General features: G+C 43.5%; 1 protein-coding gene across 1 annotated transcript in view; it reads left to right on the forward strand.

Annotated features, from left to right (window-relative positions):
- The window catches only part of TESMIN (testis expressed metallothionein like protein), a 46712-nt gene that overhangs the window by 6281 nt on the left and 14568 nt on the right, over positions 1-25863 (forward strand). The window contains exons 3-6 of the mRNA XM_043972052.1: positions 4599-4757; positions 7068-7170; positions 8595-8671; positions 18681-18772. Of these exons, the coding sequence (XP_043827987.1) occupies positions 4599-4757; positions 7068-7170; positions 8595-8671; positions 18681-18772 (431 nt within the window). The remainder of the gene's footprint in view (positions 1-4598; positions 4758-7067; positions 7171-8594; positions 8672-18680; positions 18773-25863) is intronic.

The following is a 25863-nucleotide window of genomic DNA, read 5'->3' on the forward strand; positions in this document are numbered from 1 at the left end:
CCGCAATTCATGGAACACAGCACTCCTGAAAGAAAGAATCTAAGATGGGGGAGATGTGTGGTGGGGGTGAAGAGACTGTGTGTACTTCCAGTATGTGTGCCCTGAAAAAAAGGTGGGCTGCTCACATAGCCTGTGCCCTATTGCCCAGGAGCTAGTGATGATTTAAAGCAAGGGTGTCAAACCCCAATGGAAACAGGGCCTCTGCCCCATACATAAGGATCCCTGCTGGCCTCCTACTGACGTAGGTTTTTTTTAATTAAAAAAAAAAAACAAATAGCATTTTTAATATAACAAGTATTTTAATATGACAAATCATATTTTGATATAAAATAGTATTTTCAATATAATAGTATTTTAATAATATTTTATTTTCCCCAACTATATATAAAAACAATTATAGCATTTGGGTTTTTTAGTTTTTAATTCCATATTCTCTCCTCCTGCCCCCTTTCAAGATGGTAAGCAATCTGATATAAGTTATACATGTGCAATGATATAAAACATTTTTCCATATTAGTCATTTCATGGAAGAAAACTCAACCCCACCCCCCCAAAAAAAAAACCCCAAAAAACAAAGATAGAAAGAGTGGAAAATAATATGCTTCAATCAACATTCAGACTCCATCAGTTCTTTCTCAAGAGGCCGATAGCATTTTTCATTCTAAGTCCTTTGGAATTGTCTTGGATTATTGTATTGCTGAGAATAGCTAATCCATTCCCACTTGACCATTGTGCAATATTGCTGTTATCATGTACAATGTTCTCCTGGTTCTGCTCACTTCACTCTGTATCAGTTCATGTAACTCATATAAAATAGTATTTTAATACTATCGATACAAATACTATTTAATACAAGTAAATATTTTTAATATAAAAAAGAGGAAAAATCACAAGCAATCAATACATTGGAAAACTGACTTAGTTTTAAAATGTAACGTTATCTGTGTTTCATTGGGAGTGCTGTAGCCTGCAGCCATGGGTCTTGTGTTTGATGCCTCTGGTTTCAAGGCAGGTTTCTAGTGTCGGACAAATCCCCTGTTAGTTCTGGGAGGACCTGGATAAGATCTCAGAGGACATTAGCATTCCAAGAGACAGGTCTGAATTAGCAAAGGCAGGGTTGACATTTATTGCCATTACATAGCATTTTGTTGGACTTGGCCCCATTGCACCAACCTGTGACTTTGTGGATCTTGGTCCACCCAATATTGTTATTATCACCTGTCTTTTTGTCACCCACAGGTTTGATAAGCAAACTCTTTGTGATTTCATCTACCTCACTGATAAAAATGTTGACTAGCACAGGGCCAAGCCCTGAGCCCAGAAGCAGACCACCAGTGGCCTGGGTTGCCATCCTTCCATTGATCAGTGTTGTCTGGGACAACTTGCTTGGCCATCTCTGACAGCACCATCCTCCAGGCCCTGAGGATTTCCAGAATGAGAGACCCGGCCAAATGCTTAGTTGAAACCTAAAGACCACGTCTTGAGCAAAATGCCTTGCAAATAGCTACTTAATACATGCCTGTTGGCTTTAATTTCATTTGGTGACTGTCTACAGCATTCTCTTAACCAGGAGAGTAACCCTATCAAAATCAAGAAATTAGTTTAGTCTGGCATGACTTTTTCTTCACAAATTCAAAATTGTTTCAGAGAGATCATTGCTTTCCTTCCTAAGTGCCCAATTTGAATTTTATATGTCTTGTAATTCGTATCAGGGATTCAGTCTCAGTGAATGTCTCATCTCTTGCTATTTGCTTGAATTCACAAATGACTGTCTTTTGCAAGAAATAAAGATGGAATAGTAATTAATAAATTTTATGACTAATTGCTGCTGTGGACATTCACTGCTGCTGATATCTTCATCAAAGGGCTAGTGTTTTCTTTACTTGGATTCCTGCTACAGCTAAGCAGACTGAGCTTCCCAGAAAATGAATGGAGTTTAGCTTGAAGATGTCAGGTTAGATGTTCACCTGGACCTGCCCTGTTTCCTGGGACTCTGCTCTACCCAAGCTCAGCCTGACCCCTTCAGGAAGCACCTCTGTGATCATTCTGGTGGTGCCAAACTTCTGCAACTTTGGGGAGACCAGACTTCAGGTGACTGACATACTTAGCATGATGCAGAGACATTTTAATACCTGATTTATTATATTCTTGGAGCATAGATGGGCAGCTAGGTGGCACCATGGTGAATAGAGCACCAGCCCTGGAGTAAGCAATACACTCATCTTTCTGAGTTGAAACCCAACCTCAGACCCTTACTAGCTGTGTGACCCTGAGCAAATCACTTCACCTTGCTTGCCTCAGTTCCTCATCTGTAAAATGAGCTGGAGAAGGAAATGGCAAACCTCTCCAGTATCTTTGCCAAGAAAACCTGAAATGGGGTCACAAAGTCAGATGTGACTGATATGACTAAACAACAAAATGCAACATAGACAGTGAGCCCCAGTAGCTTGGTTGGCAGCCTTATACAAGGCAGCATGGATACAATGGCATTTTATAGAGGGTAGGAGTTAAAGATCTGCACGTCAAAAAACAGGAGAAGGGAAAGATCTGCATCAGGTAAAAAAATCAATTAGTCACTAAACACCAGGGATAAAGCTGGTCTTTGAGGCTAATCGTTAATACTGGAGCCATACCTGGTTACTTGACATGCTTGTCTTAAGGAAATCATAAAGCTGATAAATACTAAAGTAATAAAGCTGAGCCAGAAATTCTTACCACTAACCAGTTATCACTGAAACGGAAATTTGACATCAGTGAAATTCTGCAAACTCCAGCTTGTCATGGAACTGGTTGTCTTAAGGAAGTGATGGTCATAAAACAAATTCAGAAAAATTCTTTTATCACACCACTTTACTAGGACATGCCTAAGATTTGCACTCTGCTGGCAGAGCATTTGAGAATCTAGCATCATCTGCACCTCAGAGTGAAATATGTTTGTCCAGCCACACATTTCTATCCATCCATCTGTCCATCCATATATCTGTCCATCTCTGTAGATATATATCTCTGTAGAGAGATGTCTGTGATTTATATAATCCTTTCATTATAAACTTACGTGCTCTCTGCCTCGTTCATGCCCAGCTTTCATTGTGACATGTTTCTTTCAAGAGTAACCTACTTCTGTAAATTGTTCCACTTTTATTACACAAGAGAATTTGAGGCAGCCTTTATTTCAGATGCACATCTGGCTGACTGAAGGGGTCAGCAGTGGGTAGATGTGGCAGACAGACACCTCTGCCCCTCTTTCCCCAATAACAGAATATGGGCTTATTTGAATTGAAGGAGCTCTCCAACCACTTGTGGGAGACACAACTGCCTATGAGGGCAATAACATTGAAATGCAGATGGCCAGTCAACAGGTTTATTAAGTAACTGTCATTTAAGGGCCCCTCTCTGACTTCCACTCTCCAGGGAATGTGGTTTTCCCATGTTATAGGGGGCTTTAACCTGGAGTCTGTGAACTTTATTTTTGGTGAGGCAATTGGGGTTAAGTGACTTGCCCAGGGTCACACTGCTAGTAAGTGTCAAGTGTCTGAGGCCGGATTTGAACTCAGGTCCTCCTGAATCCAGGGCCATGCTCTATCCACTGTGCCACCTAGCTGTCCCAGTGAACTTTTTAAAAATAAATATTTTGTTCACTGTAGTTCAGTGTGATTGGTCACCTTTGTCATTGTATATATTTTATGCATTTAACAACATGATTCTGAGATGGGTCTGCAGGCTCGGCCCAGCTGCCAAAGGGAGCCTTGACACAACGGAAGTGAAGAACCTCTGGCTGAGTGTCAGCTTCCTGACGATGGGGACCCTTGAGCTTGAATCTCCAGCACAGAGCTTGATGCCTGGCATGCGGTGAACACGTGAATAAATGCTTTCTCATTTATTCACATGTTCATCAGTGAGCTTCCCTCAGCTGGTTCGGAGCTTAGGTGGAGGGGAAAGCAGTCGTGTTTTCCTTGGTCACAGTAGCCCAGCCACAAGCCTGGGGCTGCTTCCTGGGCCAAACAGGCCCTTTCTCTGTGTTATTCATCTACTGTACATAGTATTGGCTTACAAGCAATGGCCTTGAACCTGACTAGAGCCACAAGGAACCTTCCAAGCATAATTAGGGAGAGGTCCCTTCCAGGAAGCTGGGGTCACTAAAGCAGCTCAAAGGAGCTTCATCCCAACCACAGAGCCCCCCTGGGTGGGCCCCAAATGTCCCATGAATCTTATTACATTATGGTTCACTCCATATAATCCCAGTGACAGGGGCTAGCTGAGGATGTGACAACTCCTGCCAGAGAAGACCACCACTGAAGAAAGGCTGAGGACCAGGTCGGCTTAACATGTGTGCTTTTTAAAAGACATATAGGGGACAGCTAGGTGGCGCAGTGAATAAAGCATTGGCCCTGGATTCAGGAGGACCTGAGTTCAAATCCGGCCTCAGCCACTTGACACTTATTAGCTGTGTGACCCAGGGCAAGTCACTTAACCCCCATTGCCCCACGAAAAAAAAAAAAAAGATGTATAGTTTGAGTTTCCAACCCTTTTTTCCAGCCCTTCATCCCCGTCGAGGTCAAGGTCCAAAACTCCGGTTCTGAAGTGTCTGCTTTTCTTAGGTGGAGATAAGGGAAGCAGTTGGGACCATCACAGCAAACAGCCAGGAGGAGACTGTTTTTCAGAATGCACATGCGCAGGAGGGCTGCTGCAAGTTCCCCCCCTCGCAAGAGCCAATGGAGAATTCCAGCTGTTCACATAAGAAGGAGTCGAACCAGATGGTAAGGAACGCCAAAGAGCCTAGAAAAGGGCCATTGGTGGAGGCTGAAAAATTCTGAGTCGTGCGATCATACGTTCTGGGGGTTGCCATTTGCCTCTTTCCCTGGTGTCGGCTGTCCCGTTTAGCTGACATTCTTCCTCAGTCCCAGCCATGCCACTTTTACTCTAATCCATTGAGCTCTTGGGTTGGACCTGGCTGATCTCCGTATGGAATGTGAAGGACAGTCAGGTCCTGGATGCGGACTTAGCCAAGAGTGAGCAGGGCCAGGATCACAAAGCCGGACCCTGGGCCAGGGAGGTGGGGAAAGGAGCAATCTTGGGAACAGACTCTGAACTGAGCTGGGTGGCCATGAAGTAATGACAGTCAGAGCAAGTGTAACAACAAAGAGCCTACTTATGGGTCCTCCTTTCGGCCCATTTGGCAGAATGACCATCAGGTATGGTGGGAGCCAAGGAAGGAGGGATCCCAGGGAAAGTCACCCAGATCCAAGTCCAAAGTCACCTTTCTTACGCTAGTTCCACACTAAGGGAAGGGAACAGGCACCTACTATGTGCCACGCACCATACTAAGCACCTTTCAAATATCTCATTTGATCCTCACAAGAACCCAGTGAAGCAGGTGCCATTACTATCTGAGGCAGGCAGAAGTTAAGTGACTCGCCCAGGGTCCCACAGTTAGTGTCTGCCTGTGGTCAGACTTGCACTCAGGTCTTTCCGGCTCCAAGTCTAGGCTTTGCCACTGCACGACCTTACTGCAAGGACCACAATCCCTGGCTCTCAGCAAAAGACAGGCTCTAAAGCACAGTGTAGACTTACCATGCTTAGCTTAACTCTGCGGAGCCACTCACAGCACTTCATGGTTTTCCCGGAGTCCCATTTTGGGCTACAGATGTTGGAGCTGCCTTCCCAGGATCCCAGCCACCCCATCTAGTCCACACAAGCTAAGAGCGCCCAGAAAACGGGGGACTATCTGGAAGGAAGATGAGAGGTTTGTTGTGTGCGGCCCTAAAATTGTAGGCCGCTGTATAGGCAGGAGGGAGGGAGGAAGCATCAGAATCCAATTGCAAATTCTCACCTCCTGCCATACTGATGTGACAGCAGCACTTAGCGCTTGTTTGCAGTGGGCAGGGCCGGGCTCGGCTTCCACAGACTGGCTCCTGCCTTGTCCTGCAGCCCTGTCCTTCCTAACTCTTGCTTTTGGTCTTTCCTGGAGGGCAGAAATGGGTCCCAGAGAGCCAGCCCCACTGAAGGCCCCGTGCAGGCCCTGAGGAGAGGTGGGACCCGGAGCCTTCCCCTCCACTCCAGTTTGACTCAACTCATCAAGTGCTGGATTCTGAGTTAGGCATTCTGGAAGACAGGACAATGCCAGTGGGCCCAGAACAGTGTGTGAGAGAGACACTTGTGAGGGTGGGGGGACAGCGATAAAGTATGGGGTTTGTTTGCTTGTTTTTTTGGTGAGGCAATTGGGGTTAAGTGACTTGTCCAGGGTCACACAGCTAGTAAGTGTCAAGTGTCTGAGGCTGCATTTGAACTCAGGTCCTCCTGAATCCAGGGCTGGTGCTCTATCCACTGCGCCACCTAGCTGCCCCGAGAAAGTGTTTTGAAAGTGGATGGGCAGAGTAAGATGTTCTGGTAAAACCAGCCATTGTGCTGCATGACGTTGTAACAGGTCCAGTTCAGTCATTTTTCACTTATGTCCAATTCTTTGTGGCCTGTTGGGGTTTTTGCGGCAGAGATCCTGGAGGGCTCGGCCTTGTCTTTCTCCAGCCCATTTTACAGATGAGGAAACTGAGGCACACAGGGTTAAGAGACTTGTCCAGGGTCACATAGCCAGGAAATGTCTGAGGCAGGATTTGAACTCAGGTAAATGAGTCTTCCTGACTCCAGGTCTGGTGCTCTATCCACCATCTAGCTATGCATTGCAGTGAATATCTAGTCTTATTTTTCACTTGAAGATCAGACTATCAGAAACCCTTAGAGAGAACCCAGCCATCCACAGGTTTCCAGAGAGCCTGGGCAGGGAGAGTTTGTTACTGGCTGCCCCTCCCTCACCACCCAGGTACAGGAAAGGGCGGTTTACTGGACTGCAACCTCAGAGAGTAGAAACAGGGAGTGGGGCTTATAAAGAACATTAATTTTTCTACCATTTTTTCTGGAGGCTCCAAATTCTCAGAGACTTAGAGAATTCTGGAAGGCTTTTACATGCACACCCATGGTGTTCACCCTTTACATGATATATGATACTCCCTTTAAGTGCCCATGTCATTGTAATCACCCTTTTACCATGTGGTGTGATTTCTTTTTTCTCTCAGGTAATATGTCAGTTGAAGGGGAGCACACAAATGCTGCGCATAAACGGTGCGGGCACGAGGGAGCTCCAAGCCGTCCGTTTGGTTCCTCAGTGCCAAGAACCAGGTACCGAACCAGTGGAGAGATTGTGCTTTGTTTAGCTTCTATCTGTACATTTGGGTGAGCGAGCAGGTTTGACTGGGGGGGGAGCGCGCCAAGGAGGGAGGGCAGGGATTGGGTAGCAAGCAGTTCATCGGGGAGACTGAGAAAGTGGGGCTTACTGAGGACAAAGACGAGAAGAAAACCCTCCCTTCACCCAGGACCACGGGCGCGTGCCTTTTGGGTGCAGATAGGTGGCGCTCGCGCGTCTGTCTCTCTGTAACCTTTATTTTGTTTCTCTCTATATCCATTCTTAATTGTGTGCCAGAAGACCTGCTGAGATTAAGTGAGCACATAGAATCTTCTGGGGTTGGTCTAACCCATTAAGTTTGGTCAATGGGAACACAGTCACGATGCTAAGAAATGTTCTTCGTGATTCCATACTCTCTGTACCAGAAGCCGTTTTTAAATTCTGCAGCCCCAGAGGTCTGGTCTCTTAAAAGACCTTGCCTGGCTTCACCAGCACAATGATAAGGACAGTGGCTCTCTCGCTGGTTTGTGATCATGACGCAAAGTATTGTGAGAAACCGATTGAGGTTTCTGAGTGATCGCACACAAAACCTAGCACAATTTCAGATCTAGGTAGGAAATAGAACACTTTATGAGGCCAAGTGCTCCCTTCCTTGGCCTTCACTGACAAAGTTTCCCTGTCTGTCGACAGTTTTAATGGGCTGCTTTGGGCCCAGACTGCTCCCATCTCCTAAGGCCCAATATCTCCATCCCTCCCACTAAGGACAGTGCATCTTGCACTTGATCAGAACAGATGAGACCCAAAGAGAAAACATACAGGGACGATGAAGGAATGCCCAGTCACCTCCTTGTCAGCTCTCTGGGCTTCTGGTTCAGGCTTCCATATCCCAATACTGCAGTATAATGAGGCAGCCATTCTGGCTCCTTTGGGTTTGCTGACCAAGCCCAACCAGTGTCCATCCCCTGGAGTCACAGAGGAGGAAGCTGGGAAATTCAGTTTTGTCTGACATTTGTTGTGGCCTGTGATCATGCCATAATCTGGGTCCATGGGGCATCATTAGAGAGGAAATACATCCCATTTGGTGAACCCTGGGATCCAGTGATGATTTGGTACGGGAGATGGGAGATGCAGGGGATGGGAGAAGGGAAGGTGGAAGAAAGCAGCCAGACTTTTTCCTGGGAGTTTGGACCGGGGATGCCTCATGGAGTTCCGGGGCAGCTGCTCACCAACCTGGTCTGAAACCTGTTGTCTCAGGAAGTTTTGCAAGTCAAAGAGAAGATAATAAGATTAAGATAGGCTTTGATTAAGCAACATTATGATACATCCCCAGCAGTGGATCACATGTTTTCATTCTTCAAGTGATAAATAGAAGATGAATTTTATATGCTGTCAATTAATTTGAATTATGTTTTTCTTGCAGATGTGCCTAAACCTTTGACTACCTTAGTTGGAAGATTTCTGCCAGTCCCAGCTAAATTAAATCTTATCACACAACAAGTGAGTCACTGCTTTATTTTATGTTTTTCAAAAAGCCAGGCATTGCTGTCTCTAAACCCAGACTGTTGCTATTGAAATCATCTGGATGAAAACATTATTCCTCTATTTTCAGCAAGCAAACATTTACCAAATGTTTGCTGTGTGTTAAATATCATGGAAAATGCAAACAAATAAGACACGAAGTGGCCTTTTGAAGCCCTTACAATCGAGCTAAAACTAATACTGAGTGAATAGTCTTTGTAGTGGTGTGAGAAAGTCTGGGAAACTAGTAGGCATTTCAATAATCAGTCAAGGAATATTATCCGGAAAAGGGGGGGAAACCAAGCCCTGGGGGGAGAAGGGAAAGAGGCGAAGGAAGAGGAGGAGTTGGGTCTTGATGGATGGGTGGGATGTGGACAAAGGAAGAAGTGGGCACAGAACAACATAAGGGAAGCCAGGCTGTGTTGGTGTCATTTGTGTGTAATAAGGATTCACTGTCCTTTGTTCCCCATCTCAGGCCACCAGAGCAGTGGCCCTGAGGTGGGAGAAATATCGCTCTGATCCTTCCTGGCCTCGTGACCAGGAACCAGTCATTTCACCTCTTCTCTGTAAAATGGGTAGTTAAAGAAGTCCTTCAGCTATTTTAAAACATAAGCCAGGCCTATCAGCAGCGGCAAGACTTGGGTCTGATTCTCACAGAGACCACACAGAGCCCAGATGTTAGATGACCACTTTGGTGATGGTCTGGATGGTGGGTTCTCCTCGATAAAGCCTCAAATCAGGACAATGTCAAGGACAACGCCCTGGCCTCTGGGGGGCTCCACAGGCACCTCAGTCAGACCAGTGGTTGGGTGGAGGGGGCTGGTCAGGCTGGCTGCGCTTGGGTAGTGTGAGCATCTCAGCCCATCAGGGAGTGGGTGGGCCCAGAACTGGACGTGATAGGAGAATGCTTTGAGCTCCACACAAAAGAAGGAAGGAAATTGGTTTATCCATTGGCTGTCCCTGGCCAGACTAAGAGTCTGGACTACGAGACTAAAGTGACTCTTACTTGGAGAGACAGGCTGGACTGAGTGGTGGCTTCCACCCCAAGGATTCTGTAATCCTCTGGCCCTGTCTGTGTTGGAAAGGGGTGGGGAGATGCTAGGACCCTTTGCTGGGCGATAGACATTGGATAATGTCTCCCTTGGCAGGGCCATGACTTTTTCTGGCCCTACTCACTTGAGGGTGACAGTCACTAAGGGTCTACAAGAAAGCTCTCTGTAACCTGTTTCCAGGATTGCCCCAGGGCAAGGGAGAGGGGTCATATTGAGAAGTGAAAGGAAGAAAAGACCCCTTTATACTGTGGAGGTGGCTAAGTCGGAACTTTGTTAAGGAAACTGAGGAAGACAGGTCAAGTGGCTTTCCCAATGTCACACTGCTAGTAAGTGTGTGATGCTGGATTTGAACTCAGATCTTACTGATTCTAGGCCTAGCACTCTATCTACTATACCACCTAGCTGCCGCAGCAGTACATTAGTATACCTATTTTCCCACATCCCCTCTAGAAATTTCCCATTTTTGTCATTGTAGCCAATCTGATGGGTGTGAGGTAATAACTTGGAGTTGTTTTCATTTGCATTTTGCTAATTGCTAGTGATTTAGACTTTTTTTTTTTTTTGGCTATTGACAGCTTGGATTTCTTCCTCTGAAAACTGCCTAATCATATCCTTTGCACATTTATCATTTGGGGAATGCCTCTTTTTCTTGTAAATTTTGCTCAATACCCCATATTTTTTTAGAAATGAGACCTTTATCAGATAAATGTGCTACAAAGATTCCCTGCCCCCCAGTTTTCTGCTTTCCTTTTAATTTTAGCTACATTGGTTTTGTTTGTGCAAAAACTTTCAAGTTTTATGTAATCAAAATTATCCATTTTACCTCTAAGTTAGGTCATGATGTCTTCCCCATCATAGTAGATCTGACAGATAATTTCTTCTATGCTGTCATTTTTCTTATGACATCACCCTTCTCGTCTAAATCATATACCCATTTGGAGTTTCTCTTGGTATGCAGTGTGAGATGCTGGTCTATAACCTAGTTTCTGCCAAACTACTTTCCAGTTTTCCCAATAGTTTTTATTTAAGAGTGAGTTCTTGCTCCAGTAGCTGGGATCTTTTGGGTTTATCAAGCACTGGATTGATTATTGTGCTCATTTGACTTGTATATATTGTGCACCTTATCTGTTCCACTGACCAGCTGCTCTAACCCCATATCTAATTGTTGTTTTTTTAAAAAAAATTTTGTTTTTTATTATTCTCTTCTTCTTCTTTTTTTTTTTTTTTTTTGGCGGGGCATCAAGGGTCAAGTGACCTGCCCAGGGCCACACAGCCAGCAAGTGTCAAGTGTCTGAGGCTGGATCTGAACCCAGGTCCTCCTGAATCCAGGGTCAGTGCTTCATCCACTGTGCCACCTAGCTGCCCCTGTATCTAATTGTTTTGATTACACCTTTGTTGTATAGTTTGAGATCTGCTATTCCCAGGCTCCTTTCCTTCCCATTTTTTTTCACTGATGCCCTTGATATTCTTGACCATTTTTTGCATCGATTCCTCTGGTATTCTTGACTTTTTGTTTCTCTGGATGAATTGTTATTATTCTTTTAAGCCCTTCAGTAGTTTAATTGATATGACACTGAATAAGTAAATTAATTTAGATGCTATTGTTATTTTTATTATATTCATTTTGCCCTCCAATTATTAGGTGTGTTTTTATTTGTGTGAAGAATGTTTTGTAATTGTTTTCATAGAATTCTTGTTTGTGTCTTGACAGGTAGATTCCCAAGTATTTTATACTGTCTGTAGTTATTTTAAATGGAATTTCTTTTTCTGTCTCTTCCTGTTGTGTTTTGTTGGTAATATACAGGAATGCTAATGACTTGTGGGGCTTTATTTTATATGCTGCAAATTTTCTAAGTTGTTTGTTGTTTCCATTTTTTTTAGTTGACTTTTTAGGATTCTCTAAGTAAAAAATCTTATCTACAAAAAGCAATCATTTTGTTTCCTATATTTATTCTTTTAATCTGTTTTTTTCTTTTCTTCTTACTATAACTAACTTTTTTGGTATAATATTGACTAGTAATGGTGATAATGGACATCCTTGCTTCACCCCTGATCTTATTAGAAAGACTTGTATCGGGGGCAGCTAGATGGCACAGTGGATAAAGCACCGGCCCTGGATTCAGGAGGACCTGAGTTCAAATCCAGCCCCAGACACTTGACACTCACTAGCTGTGTGACCCTGGGCAAGTCACTTAACCCTCATTGCCCTGCGCGCGTGCGTGTGCACACACACACACACACACACACACACACACAAAAGACTTGTATCTTTTCCTTTTTACAAATAATGCTTGGTCTTGGTTTCAAATAGACACTGCTTATTTTAAGGAAAGCTCCATTTATTCCTGTGCTTTCAAGGGTTTTTAACTGGAATGGGTATTATGTGTTGTCAAAAACTTTTTCTATCGAAATAATCCAATGATTTTGTTGTTTTGTTACTAGTAGAGTCAGTTATGCTTATGGTTTTCTTAACATTGAACCAACTGTAATTCCCTCTGTAAACCCTGCCTGGTCATAGTGTATGATCTTGTGACATATATTGCTGTAATCCCATTGCTAGTATTGTATTAAAAAATTTCTGCATCAATATTCATTGGAAAAATTGGTCTATAATTTTCTTTTTCTGTTTTGACTCCCCAGTTTAAATGTTATGACCATATTTTTATCAGAAGAAATTTGGTACAACTCCTTTGCTTTTTTTTTTTTTAAGTTCATGTAGTATTAGAGTTAATCGTACTTTAAATGTTTTGTAGAATTCACTTGTGAATCCATCTGACCTTTCAAGACTTTTTCCTTTGGAGATTCATTTATGACTTGTTCAATTTCTTTTTCTAAGATAGGGCTATTTAAGTATTCTATTTCAGGTTATAATAATCTGGGTAATTTATATTTTTGTAAATATTTATCCATTTCATTAAGATTGTCAGGTTAATTGGCATGTACTTGGGCAGAATTGCTCCTAATAATTGTTTTGATTTCTTCTTCATTGGCTGGGAAGTTACCTTTTTCATTCCGTATACTGGTCATTTGATTTACTTCTTTCTTTTTGTAAAACTGAATTAGCCATTGGCTTGTCTATTTTATTGTTGTGGTTGTAGATGTTGCTGCTGTTTTTAAAACCTGCCTCCCAATTTTATTAATAGTTCAATGGATTCTGTAAAAACTTGCAGTTTTGCTAATCTTCCCTTTGCTTTTCAGAATTTCTATTTTGGTATTTAATTGAGAATTCTTAATTTGTTGGTCTTCTGGTATTTTTGGTTTCATGTCCAATACATTGATCTGTTCTTTCTTTTACTAATGTAAGCATTTAGAGATGTAAATTTTCCTATGAGTCCTGCTTTGTCTCCAGCCCACAAATTTTGGTATGTTGTCTCATTGTCCTTGTTATTAGTAAAGATAGTGATTGTTTTGACCCACCTATTCTTTTTTTTTGGGGGGGGAGGGTTGGTAATGAGGGTTAAGTGATTTGCTTAACACAGCTACTAAGTATCTGAGACTGGATTTGAACTCAGATGCTTCTGAATCCAGGGCCAGTACTCTATCTACTGTGCCACCTAGCTGCCCCCCAACCTATTCTTTAGGTTTAAGTTATTTAGTTTCCAATTAGTTTTTAATCTGCACATCAAAAAAGATGCATTGACTAGTTTTGCTTTTCTAGGCTTGTTTGTGAGGTTCTTGGTATCTAATGCATGGTCTGTTTTTCTGAATGGGCCATTCATAGCTGAGAAATAGGCATACTCCTTTTTCTTCCCCTTAGGTATTCTCCAGAGGTCTGTCATCTGAATGTTCTAAAATTCTATTAATCTCCTTAACTTCTTTCTTTTTATTTTATAGTTAAATTTATCTGAGCCTTAGAGGGGATGAATGGAGGTCTCTCATTAATATTGTTTTATTATATATTTTCTTCTGTAATTCATTTAACTTTTCCTTTAAAAATTTAGATGCTATGCCATTTGGTGCATATAAATTCATTATTGATGTTAATTCATTGTTTGCAGTACCTTTTATAGCAAAATGTAGCTTTCCTATTAATATCTTTCAATTATATCTATATTGGCTTTTGTTCTGCCTGAGATCATGATTTCCACCCCTGCCTTTTTTTACTTTAGCTGAAGCATAATAGATTCTGCTCCAACCTGTTATTTTAAGTCTATGTGTATCTTCCTATTTCAAGTGTGTTCTTTTTTGTTGTTGTTGTTGTTTTGTTTTTGTTTTTTGTGAGGCAATTGGGGTTAAGTGACTTGCCCAGGGTCACACAGCTAGTAAGTGTTAAGTGTCTGAGGCCAGATTTGAACTCAGGTACTCCTGACTCCAGGGCCAATGCTCTATCCACTGCTCCACCTAGCTGCCCCTCAAGTGTGTTCTTTGTAAACAATATCTTGTAGGATTCTGGTTTCTAAGCCACTTTATAGGTGATTTCATCCCTTTCATATTCCCAGTTATGACTGCTAATTTTGTATTTCCCTCCATCCTATTCTCTTATACTTTTCCTTCTCTTTTCCCCCTCTTTAAGAGTCTCTTTTGTTTCTGACCACTATCTCCTTTAATCTACACTCCATCTTATTTCCCACCCCTTTTTCTCTTAACCCCTTTTCCCTGTTGGTAAAATTAATTCCTGTACCTGTGTGTATGTGTATTCTTCCCGCCTTTAAATAGTTCAGATGAGAGTGAGGAGCAAGTATCTCCCTCTCCCCCACATTCCTCCATAAACTCTTTCTTACACACCTCATTTATGTGAGATAATTTACCCCATTCTTCCTCTTCCTTTCTCCCCTCCCTATGCATCCTTCTTCCCCACCTTTCCACTCTTCTTTTGAGAACATCCAGATATCATAGAATCACATCTGGGCCCTCTGTCTAATTAGACTCTAAGACTGTTAGCTATAATAAAGTTCTGAGAGGTTGCATGTATCCTCTCTCCATATAAGAATGTAAATAGTTTAACTTTGTTTAGTCCCTTATGATTTCTCATGTTTATCTTTTTATGCTTCTTTTGAGTTGTGTGTTTAAAAGCCATATTTTCTACCCATCTCTAGCCTTTTCTTCAAGAATGCTTAGGGGGTGGCTTGGTGGTGCAGTGGATAAAGCACCAGCCCTGGATTCAGGAGTACCTGGGTTCAAATCCGGCCTCAGACACTTAACACTTACTGGCTGTGTGACCCTGGGCAAGTCACTTAACCCCAATTGCCTTGCCAGAAAAAAAATAATAATAATAAAGAATGCTTGGAAGCCCTCTATTTCATTAACCATTTAACATTTTTTTCACTGTAGAATTATACTGCTCAGTTTTGCTTGGTTATAAGCCTTCTGGAATATCATATTCTAAGCCTTCCCTTTCCATAAGATATTGGCTGCTAAGTCTTGTGTGATCCTGACTGAAGCTCCTTAGTATTTGAATTCTTTCTTTCTGACTACTTGCAATACTTTTTCCATGACCTGGGAACTCAGGATTTGGACTATAATATTTCTGGGAATTTTCACTTTGGATTTTCTTTCAGAAAGCAATTGTTGGGCTCATTCAATTTCTCCTTTTCTTTCTGGCTCTAAGATAGCTGGACAGTTTTCATTTATGTTTGTTTGAAATATGACATCTAGGCTCTTTCTTGTTCATGGCTTTCAGGTAGTCCAGTGATTTTCAAATTATCTCTCTTTAATCTGTTTCCCAAGTCATTTGTTTTTTCTATATGATATTATACACTTCTATTTTTTTCAATCCTTCTACTCTGTTTTATTATCTCTTGATGTCTCATGGGGTCATTAGCTTCCATTTGACCAATTCTGATAAGAATTCAAGCAGTAATTTTCTTCATTTTCCAAACTGATAATTCTCTTTTTATTTCTTTCTTCCATAGCTCCAATTTGGTTTTGTTCTATGGGTTTTTTAAAGATTTTTTTGTAGGGGGGCAGGGCAATTAAGATTAAGTGACTTGCCCAGGGTCACACAGAGCTAATAAGTGTCAAGTGACCGAGGCAGAATCTGAGTTCAGGTCCTCCTGAATCCAGGACCAGTGCTTTATCCACTGTGCCACCTAGCTGCCCCCATCCATTTGGTTTTAAGAATCATTTTTGGCTCTTTAAAAAAAAAAATCCCTTTTTTAAGCTCTTCGAGGAATTCTTGTTGGACTTGTGTTCAATCTTCATTTTTCTTTGAAGTTTTGCTTGTTGATGCTTTCAAGTCATTGTCTTTTTCTGTGTTTGAGTCTAGAACTTCCCTGATGCCAAAGTAGCTCTTTCTGGTTTTCAGTCTGTTTTTTCTTTTTCTTTTTCTGATTATTCTTCCAACCTATTTCTTGATATTGGACTTTGTGTTAATGTTGGGCTCTGCTCACCTCTGGGCGTGGGAGGACACAGCAGGGAGTCTGACCTGACCACTTGTCTTTTTATGTCTTTCTGCTGCTTTCATAGACCAGTTTGTCGACCTGCAGGTTTTCAGTGCTCCCAAAGTGATGGGATCCAGGGTATCTGCTCCCTGCTCTCTTGGTTTGCAACCTCCCAACCCAGGTAAAGGTGGCAGCTGGGGATCACCTCAGAATTTTACTGGTCAAGCTAAGCTCAGTGGCCTGTCTTTTGAAGACTTTTATTTTCATTGGGTCAGCCTTTGCCATCGTCCAGTTCTTTAATTCCATTCTCATTCTCTGAGACCTTTGAAAGATCACCAACAGTGGTTTAGCAATCTTCCAGGGTCCTGGGCTTGGTACTGTTGATATGAGCTCCTTATGGGCAGCTGAGTGCTCTCTTCCTGTCCCCTTACTCAGCTTGGCTTCTGACTCCCAAATGGCCTTTTAATTTTGTTCTTTACATTATGAAGATTAATGTAAGCGAAATACAAGTTGAGTCTTGTCCTTTCTCTTTCTGCTGTCATCACCCTCCCATCTGAACCTCAGGAAAGGTCATCCTCTCCCTTCCTTGACTCACCTCTTTTCTCCAGTATGAGAGGAAGGAGGACACAATAGAGAGAAAGCTGACTTCAGGCTGAGGATGCCTTGGACACATGCAGGTTGTAGGACCTTGGGCAAGTCTCTTGAGCTCTCAGAGGCTAGGGTGCTGAAGAGGCACTGACCTACATTGTGGAAGGAGTTTCCTCACCTGGGAGTCTTGGCTCCCAAGGAAACCCTAGGTCCAGTCCTTGTCCCTCACCTTTTCTCCAGTTCAGCTTCTTAAGGGAACCCCTTTCCTCACCAGCATCCACTCATTCTGGGTGCTGGAGCTTTGGATGCCCTTCTGGGACCTCTAACAGCCTAATAGTCGTCAGCTGCACCAGCCCTGGCTCTTGCTTCCCTTTGCAGACCCGTCCAGTAGAATTCATTCATTTTTGTGTCTCCAGACTTGTTCTGGAGAGCAAAGCTTGTCATACCTCCTGGGACATTGTAAGCCATGGGATCCTTCCTCTGAACCCTTGAAGCTGCTTCCCCAAAGCCTCTTCCTGGCTTTCTTCTCCTCTGTCACACATCCAGCATGCAGTGATCATTTCCCTACCACTAACTTGTTTCTCCTGTGTGGGTGAAAATCAGGCTAGAAAAGCAGTTCTCCACAGGACTCCCTCCACCTTTTTATATGCAGAGAAAAGGGATGTCCCCACATCAATTTATAAAAATTGTTTCTGCAAAGAAGAGTGGGCAGATTTCAGAGCTCCTACTTTTGTGATTCACACAAAATGAAATTGGGTGGGAAAAATCTCTTTGGATCTTTGGGAGAAAAAGTCTCAATAAGTGAAGCTAAGGTGGCATACTAAGATAGGACGTCTGCTGAATTGTCATCTCCATCACACGCTTAGCTTTGGGTCCTTTGTCATATTAAAAACAAAGGAAGCAAATGGCTTCACAGTAAGGCAAAAGGAAGATCCCACATTGGTCACTTTGTCCCAAGTAAAGGAAAAGGTGTTTAGATCGCATTCATTCTTACAGATTCACTTTTTTTTCTTGTGAAAAATCATTGACTGAAACTTTTCTATAAATTTCTGCTGAGAGATCCAACTGTATTATATAATGTCAGCCTCCATGAGGACACTCAGGTAATCTTGATAGAAGGGGAAATTGGGGGAGGGCATGGAAAAGGTAAAAGAAAAGCAAGAAGCATAAGTACCTATTTGGGGTCTGTGCAGATGCTTCTTAGATACACTCAGGCTTTAACTATTTATGTTTATGAAGAAAATGGCTGATGCGGATAACTAAAATCAACAAGTAATTCAAAGGCAAGCTTTGAGCTAATAGTTTTTTAACTGTACTCCCCAAATCCTTTGATCAGAGATACTCATATAAAAAAAGAAAGGAACCAATATAAATTGTACTTTTCCATTTTCTCCTTGGGTACTTGCTGTTTGCAGATCTAATGAGCAATGTGATGCCCAAGGAAGAAGTAAAGTAAAAACTGGATAATTTGTCCCTGAACTTGGGAGAATTAAATGAAAGTGTTCCTTGGATTGGAAAATTTCTATTTGAAAAAGTCTTGCCAATATAGAGGTTGCAATGCATATTTTTGGACTATTGACTAGAGTAAATTTTCATCCACTTTTCTCTTATCAAGGTCATAGCCAAAGCATTAAATAAATAATACTCTGTGTAGGGGAGGGGGCAGACTTAATTCTATTAGAAATAGAGTGTGGTATTTTCTATGAACAAATTATGCTTCTGTAACTCATTTTTCTTGTGGTTCAAGTAAGTTGAACTTTCTGACTAAGAACACGTTGCCTCAAACCTATTGGTTCAAACCCTAACTTGAGTTGTTGCTAGACCAACAGCCCAGTACACCCATCCTAGCACAGGGTCAGTAGAATCATCCCATGGAATCTTAAAAGGGAACCAAGTAATTGTTAAGGAAGAGAGTGATCACGTAAACTTCCAGAAAAATGAATACTTTTCACCTAGAGGCTCACCAATTGGCATTCCTTAAAAATAAACATTTTAATTTTTAAAATTCTTGCCTTTCATTTTGAACAGCTTGATAATGGCACCTTATCATCTGTAGTTAATGGAAGCACCTTTCCTTCAGGATCAAATCTTCAAGGGCCAGCAAAAATAACTTTAGCTGGGTAAGGATTTAAAAAATAATAGAAAATTATTTTAATATAAGAATATGTGATTTATCTCTGTGACAGTATAAAATTTACTTTGTAGTTGAGCCTTTGAGACTTTGACCCCCAAATTGTCTTTGCATTAAAAGATGCTGCCCTCCGATTTCTCACACATGTTCATATATGTGGCTAAAAAGGTTGATGGGTGTAACCTATATTTGTTCCACACTAATTATTGGTCATTATTATCTCATGAGTTTGTGCTGTTTGTAGTTGTTCTCTTGGTTTTATTTTAGCTCGCATCGAGCCATTCTGTTTTTTTTTTATTGCCTATTCATGCAATTAATTGGTGGCTGTCTCTCCTCATCCACAAATAGTCTTTATTCCTTCAGGATGCCATTATAACGTCTTTTCTGCCCAAATAGCTTATGATCATCCACTATCTGGCAATTGGTGCGCTATGTTATTGTTACCCCTCATAGCTGTAGACTTGAATTGCAGTGAGCCTACTGAGCTGGCTGCATTCCATAGTAACATTCTCTTGTCATTTCTAGATAAGGTCCATAGATGTCACTTATAAAAGTGAAACCAAAGTCAGCTGGAGGGTGTTTGGCAAGTCCTAGTTCACGTCCCCACTGGCATTGTAGTTTGGACGGCCCTGTCACTTCCCTGGGACACTGGAGCTGATTCTCCATAAGCACACATCCTGCTCTGTCCTGATGCCTACACACATACATGTGTGTGCACAGGCCCAGGGCCTGAAAGGGGCTATCAAGCAAAGTGGTAAAGTATGACCCGTGGCCCGGTCACTGTTTCCTCAGGACCCTGATGCCTCTATCCTAAAATGTGTCTTCACTTGGGGCATTCATTGGTAAGTGTGAGGAGAAGTGTTTTAGACGCAGATGTCAGGTGCAGTTTGAGCGATTCCTTCACTCGGGTCACTGCTGAGACTGTAAATTTTCATGCCAAACATGAAGTTTGTGGGCTCTCTTTACCTGACACAGCTCAGCAAAATGGCCTTTTGGTTGTGCTTAGTCAGCCGATGACATCCTGTTAGAGAATGAAATGAGCCCCCATCGGTGGTTCTCCTTGATTCATGCTGTGGGTCCTGGGGAATGGGCTGGACACAATGGTCCCACACAAATGACTAGAGAAACTTGGAAGATGAGCATGTCTGGGCAGCCAACTATTACCTGGGTTTTATAAATGAAGGTGCAAAAAGACTCTTTTCTGTTCCTCTAGTTCATCTGGCAATGCTACGTCACCATACACTGTAGAATGTCTAGCACCTTTAAGGGAACCTGATTCTTACTGTGCAGTGATGTTGGCTTTTTAACACATGTCCTCTCAAAGTTTAACACCATGCTCACTAGGGCTTGAGTGGCGTGCTTCTCTCGCACATGTGGTAACACAGACACAGCTGTCATCACAGGTCAGAAGTGTTTGTTTTGGATGTTAACCTGCATCGCGTTTCATCTTTGTCCACTCTCGTGTCTCTTGTCCTTACTCTGCAGTAACTGCAGACCATAGATTTCCTTTTCTAATGGATGTCTCAGGAATTGTGTGATATAGACTGTTTTTCTTTTTGCTTTTGCTGAACAGTTGCTTGGTTTTGAGGTTGTTTTCACTGAACTGGTCCTGATGACATTGTCTCCCTTATGTCTATAACGCTGATGATACGCTGGCATCCCATAGTTGTTGCCTGCCCACTGTTCTTGTTGGGGTTTGCAATTGGGAGGCAGACATAGGAAGCTGTTTGAGGATAAGTTAATTCTGTGCAAATTTTCAACCGTATGTTTGATTTAACATATCCATTGCCTCTTGAATAAGTTCCACTCACAGAGATCCTTCTCTGACTCCCACGTTGGCCCTGAAAGCCAGACTAGTGACGAGGATGTCAGAGGAGTAGTTAGCTGCTTTCTCAGCCCAGTCTTATTCTAATGTGTTAGATCTAAAAGGTGGCTTAGAAGTAGGTCAGTTCATGGCCAGAATGATGAGCTGGTCTGGCTTTCTCATTTGCAGACAAGGAATGAGCACATTAACCTCTAATTCTCACCATGCCCGCCCTCTTGTTCCTTATCAGTGACATCCCAGATCACCAAAACAGCTGGACAGCCTTTGGATCCCTTGCCAGGCAGTGGTTTGAATTCCAACACTTTTTCCTTCTTAGATCCAGTAAGAGGGTGGTGGTGTATGTGGAGTCAATTTCTTTCAAAACATTTTTCCATAAAATCATTGACAGATTTTGTTGTGGGTGGGACACTTTCATTATAATTCTGTCCAGAATCATAGTTTGTATGCCGTGAGTTGTCAGATTCCCTCTGACCCCCTGATTCCCTGGTATCTCTCAGTCAGTGGTCAGCTGCTGTTACAGTCCCAAAGCTGTGGGGTTCCTCCAAATCTGCACATTGCTGATGATAATGGGTTCAGTTCAACAGGCATTTATTAAGTGCCCACTGTTTGCTAGGCTCTGGGGATATGGTCCCTGCCCTCCCTCAAGGAATTTGCATTCTAATGGGGAAAGTAAATGCATCATGAATCTGAGCTGAGACTGTGGGCTGGAGCAGAGAGTGCTGGCTGTTAGAAGGGGGGGGAGGGGCAGCGGAACTGCTCAGAGCCTGGGGGAGGGAGCAGGGGTGGGGAGCCTCTGCTGAGGCAGGGAGGCTCATGTGTGACACCAGCCTGGAGACACAGGCCAGAGCTGGGGCGTTATCCTGTAGGCAATAGGGAGCCACTGATGGATCTTGAGCAGGAAAGTGGCACACACAGACCTGATCTAGTAAGAATAGCATTGAAAAAAAAAAAAAAAAGAATAGCATTGGACAGGTGTAGGGGGGATGAACGGGAGAAGGGAGAGCCTGGAGCGAGCAGAAGGAGCCGTCAGGAGGCCTTGGCAGTAGTTACAGAAGAAAGGGGACGAGAGAATCAGGATCAGACTTAGAGCCGGGAAGGGTCCTACAGGTCAGATGAGGAAACTGTGACTAAGAGCAGGTGAGTAAGTTGCCAGGGTCACACTGGTACTAAGTGGATGGGGCAGAATTTGAACGGAGTTCCTCCTCCCTCCCATGCTCAGCTAGGGCGGTGTCTGTGGAAGAGGAGAGAATGGAGCCGAGATGCAAGAGATGTGGCAACGACAGATGGACCAGGATGCAGCTGATTGGACATAGGAGGTTATGGGAAAGAGATGAGTTTGAGATCGTGAACTTGGGTGTCTAGAAGGAGGCCCTTGATGGAACAAGAAAGTTAGGGAAGGGATGGGCTTGGATGAAGTGGGATGAGTTTGACTCCTTGAGCATCTTTGATGTTTATGAGCACTGTGGGTGGGGACATCCAGCAGGCAGCTGGTGATCAGGAGAGAGAAGAGGGCTAGAAGCCATTTGCATGGAGAATGAGCTCTCCAGGCCTGGGCTTGGGCTCTTCCAGTAGATTTTACACCAGAGTGGAAAGAATCCATTTTCATTCAGTCAATCAACAAGCATTATTAAGGACCTTGTAGGTGCCAGACATTGTGTTTGCCTCAAGAAAGCTAACTTCTCCCAAGGGCTGGAAAAAGAGCCCAGGCAGCCATTCCTGCCATGTTTGCTATAAACATTCCCCATGATGTTATTAATTTTTTTATTTGTTTACACTTTTAAAGTAAGTTTTATGGATGCCTTTTGTTTCTGCATCATAGTCATTTCTGTGAAAATACCCCAAACACCCAGTTCAATCCTTCCTCCCTTGCTATAAAAAAGTTGAGCAAAGACCCCCAAGAGAATATCCATGTCTGATGATGTCTTCCCCATTCTGCCCTAGCTGTCCCCCACCCTTCTGTTGGGAGGTGAGGGGCACGTTTTGTTATCTCTTTATGGTCTCAGTTGTTCGTTTATTTGGTGCCTGCCTTCCTCCAAGGACCATACCTCCCTTCCCCTTTTTCTGAACATCCCACATTCTGAATTTTTTACCATTCATACTTAGAGGGGCTAAGCTTTGTCTCAAATTCTTTGCTACCAAGAACTTGGCTGTGAATATTTTGATAGTAGTATCTTTGTTTCTGTCTTTTAATTCCTTGGGGCACATGCACAGTACTGGGATGAGGGGCTAGTGGGGCCAGCAGGTGTGGGCCCTTGGGTCCCCTCCTTGTGTAATTCCAAACTGATCTGCAGCAGAGACAGAACAAATCTGTTCCACCAAAAGTGGTTAGTGTGAGGTTCTGAGAGGTGAGCTTCATCCCTGCCAAGAGCCCTCTCCCTTTCTCCTTCTTCCTTCTGCTCTCCCAGGTTCACCTCTGACCTTATTCCCCTCCCTGTTCATTCTTGTCTCAGTGCCTGGGTTCATGTCATTGCTCACCTGGTAGGCCCTTCCTTTCCCCCCAGCATCAACCTGTGCTTCCGTCCAGACTCAGTTCAAGTCAGAATCTCCCCAGGAAGCCTTTGCCTACTCCATTCCTAAGCACTCCTGTTTTGTCGGGCCTAGAACCCTTGATACTCGCTGCCTTGGGTTGTTTCTCCAGTTGATTCCGGGCCTTGGCCAAGCCCGTTCTAAGCTCTGCCATGGCCAAGGCTGATTTTCTACATCTCCCATCCCTCTTCCTCAGCTTAGTGCTGTGGGAAAGTAACAATCATTTAATAAATTACAGTGGATTTGACTTGGTGGTATTGTAGACATTCATTGGAGTTACTTCCCTCTTCTCAGAGTTCAACCATCATGCCTGCCTGAGCAGGAACATAGAGTTCCCCACTCCACTCTTGCATGGAAGGGAAAAGAAATCATCACACCTTTATCTAGGGACTTCCAGGTCGAAGCCCCCAGAAATGCCTGGAAAAACTTCCCAGGAACCAGGTTGGGGAGGAACAAAGAAGACAGCAGCTACTGGCCCCCATGTAGGTGCCACCCCAGGCATACGGATGGAGCAGAATGCCACTGCCACTGGAGACACTAGCCCCTCACCCCTAAGCAAGCGTCCATGCTCAAGGGCACCCACTTTTCTGGCTAAGGGTTAGTAGGTGCTTGGGGGTTGGAGGGAAAGCCTGGTTACTTTACCCAGGAGACCATAACACTATGACCCACCTGTGCCTACGTGAAAGAAATGAACCCAGTCAATGTGAAATAATTTATTCACTTAAACTTCTGGGCGATGATTTTGGATGGAGAATGCCTTAGAAACTGGGGACACAGCTCTGGGCAGGAAAGTAACAGAGAGCTAAGGAGGCGAGGACGTTGGGTGGAAGCCATCAGTGAATCCAAGTATACAGATGTAGAGTTGATTTGGATGGAGTATCTGGGCTCCGCCATTTTTGTTTCTCAGACCTCTTGTGTGGCTTTCTGGTAAAGACAGTGAATCCTTCTTGGAAGAAGGTTTCTAAGTGCATAAAATAAACTATATGGGGTTGCCAAGGAAACCAATTATATTTGAAATAAAGATGTCTTTTTTCCCATCCAAGTTCAAATTCACAGACCTCAGAGATCTGGAAATGGACCCCCATTAAGAACCCCTGATCTAGAGAGGAGAATCAAAAAGGGGGGCCCATGAGGGCCCTGGAAAGAACTTGAAGGAACTTCCCTTCCATGGGGAGAGTCAAAGGGGTTAGGGAGCCTATGGCAACTAGATGAGCATGGAAAGAATGTCATTGGTCTCATAGACAGATGCCAATAGCTGTCTCAAGTCAGTAAGTACTGGGGTCCCAGGCACCATGGGGAATCATATAACAACTGAAGAACATGAAGCCCCAGCTTGGCAGCACCTATGACATCAGCTTACTGGACAATCTCCTATTTACAGGGTCACAATATGCATCTTTACAAAGTGATGCCTCCCTTTATCCTCATTACCACCACCCCCCCACACACACACACACCACTGTCTTTTCATTTTAAATATCATTCATTAAGCACCTACTGTGTACAAGGCCCTGCATTAGGAGGTATAGACACAAAAACATGTCAAACATTCACAACTTCTGTCTTTGGAATATACTGAATTCCCACCATTGGCTTAGAAAACATCTCTCTTTTTATCTTTCTGTATTTGGTTGCAACTGAGTGTCGAATACCTTACCTTCAGATTCCCACAGTTAAAGGTATGAATCGATAGAGAAGGTTCCTGGGTTAACGCCCACCCCTGAGTGAAGCCTTGGCTCTGGACACCCCTGGTCTCAGGTCCCCTTTGGCCTCTGGTCCAGGGGTAGGAACAGGCCCATTCCTCCTCACAGACGCTTCCAGACTCTCCTGTCACCTCTGAGCCCCACTGATGTCTCTTCCTTAGAGTATCAGACCAGCAAGCCAGATCACCCTAGCCAGATGTTGGTAGTAGTTCTCTCTCTCTTGGAGCTCAGCCCTGGCTGACTGACTTCTTGTCTCCTCCCATTCCTGCCCTTCCACTTGCTGAGACCCCCTCAGACTCTGTGGAAGCTCCCCTGAGCAAGCCATCATTCCACCACAGCCATACAGGGATAGCCAAGCCCCCAAGTCATAATTGCCTGCTCACAAGCATTCTGCCCCCATTATCCAGAGTGTTGGCATTCTTAAGTCTGACTACCACTCCCTCACTTTCCACCACTTCCATACCTGATCCTTGATCCCTCCACCCCTCTCTGCTTTCCCAGGCTCACTTTCTTCCCTTTGGTATCCCAACCATGTCATTAACTCGTTCATCTTTACGCTGGCTTGTACTCATGAGTCCATTGCTCTTCTCTGCGTTCCTTTCCAGTCTTCAGTCCTGAATTGCTCTGACTATTCCACTTCTCATATCTGCTCACAAGCTCCCAAAAGCGCTTGGAGATAGTCACGAAGCTGTGACTCCTGGGCCCCCTCTCCTCCTCTCCACTCCTTCTGTCCTGCCCCAGTGTTTCTTCCAAACCTCTTCAAGGTACTCAGAGGCCATTCTTCCTTCTGCACAGTTCTGTACCCTGCATTCCCTCAGTGTCACCCTCATTCTTTTCTTCTTTGCCCCAGCTTCAGAGGGCAGGCTGACCCTTCTGTTTGTCCATTGAGTCTAGCCCCTTCACTGGAGCACTTTATCAACCCCTCGCTCTCGTTTAGGATTTCTCCTTATCCACTGGCTCCTTCCATTCTGCCTCCAAACATGCCTAAATCCCAACCCATCCCACTAAAAAGAGAATTCCTTGACT

This window comes from Dromiciops gliroides, chromosome 6 (genome assembly GCF_019393635.1).
Source record: "Dromiciops gliroides isolate mDroGli1 chromosome 6, mDroGli1.pri, whole genome shotgun sequence".
NCBI lineage: Eukaryota > Metazoa > Chordata > Mammalia > Microbiotheria > Microbiotheriidae > Dromiciops > Dromiciops gliroides.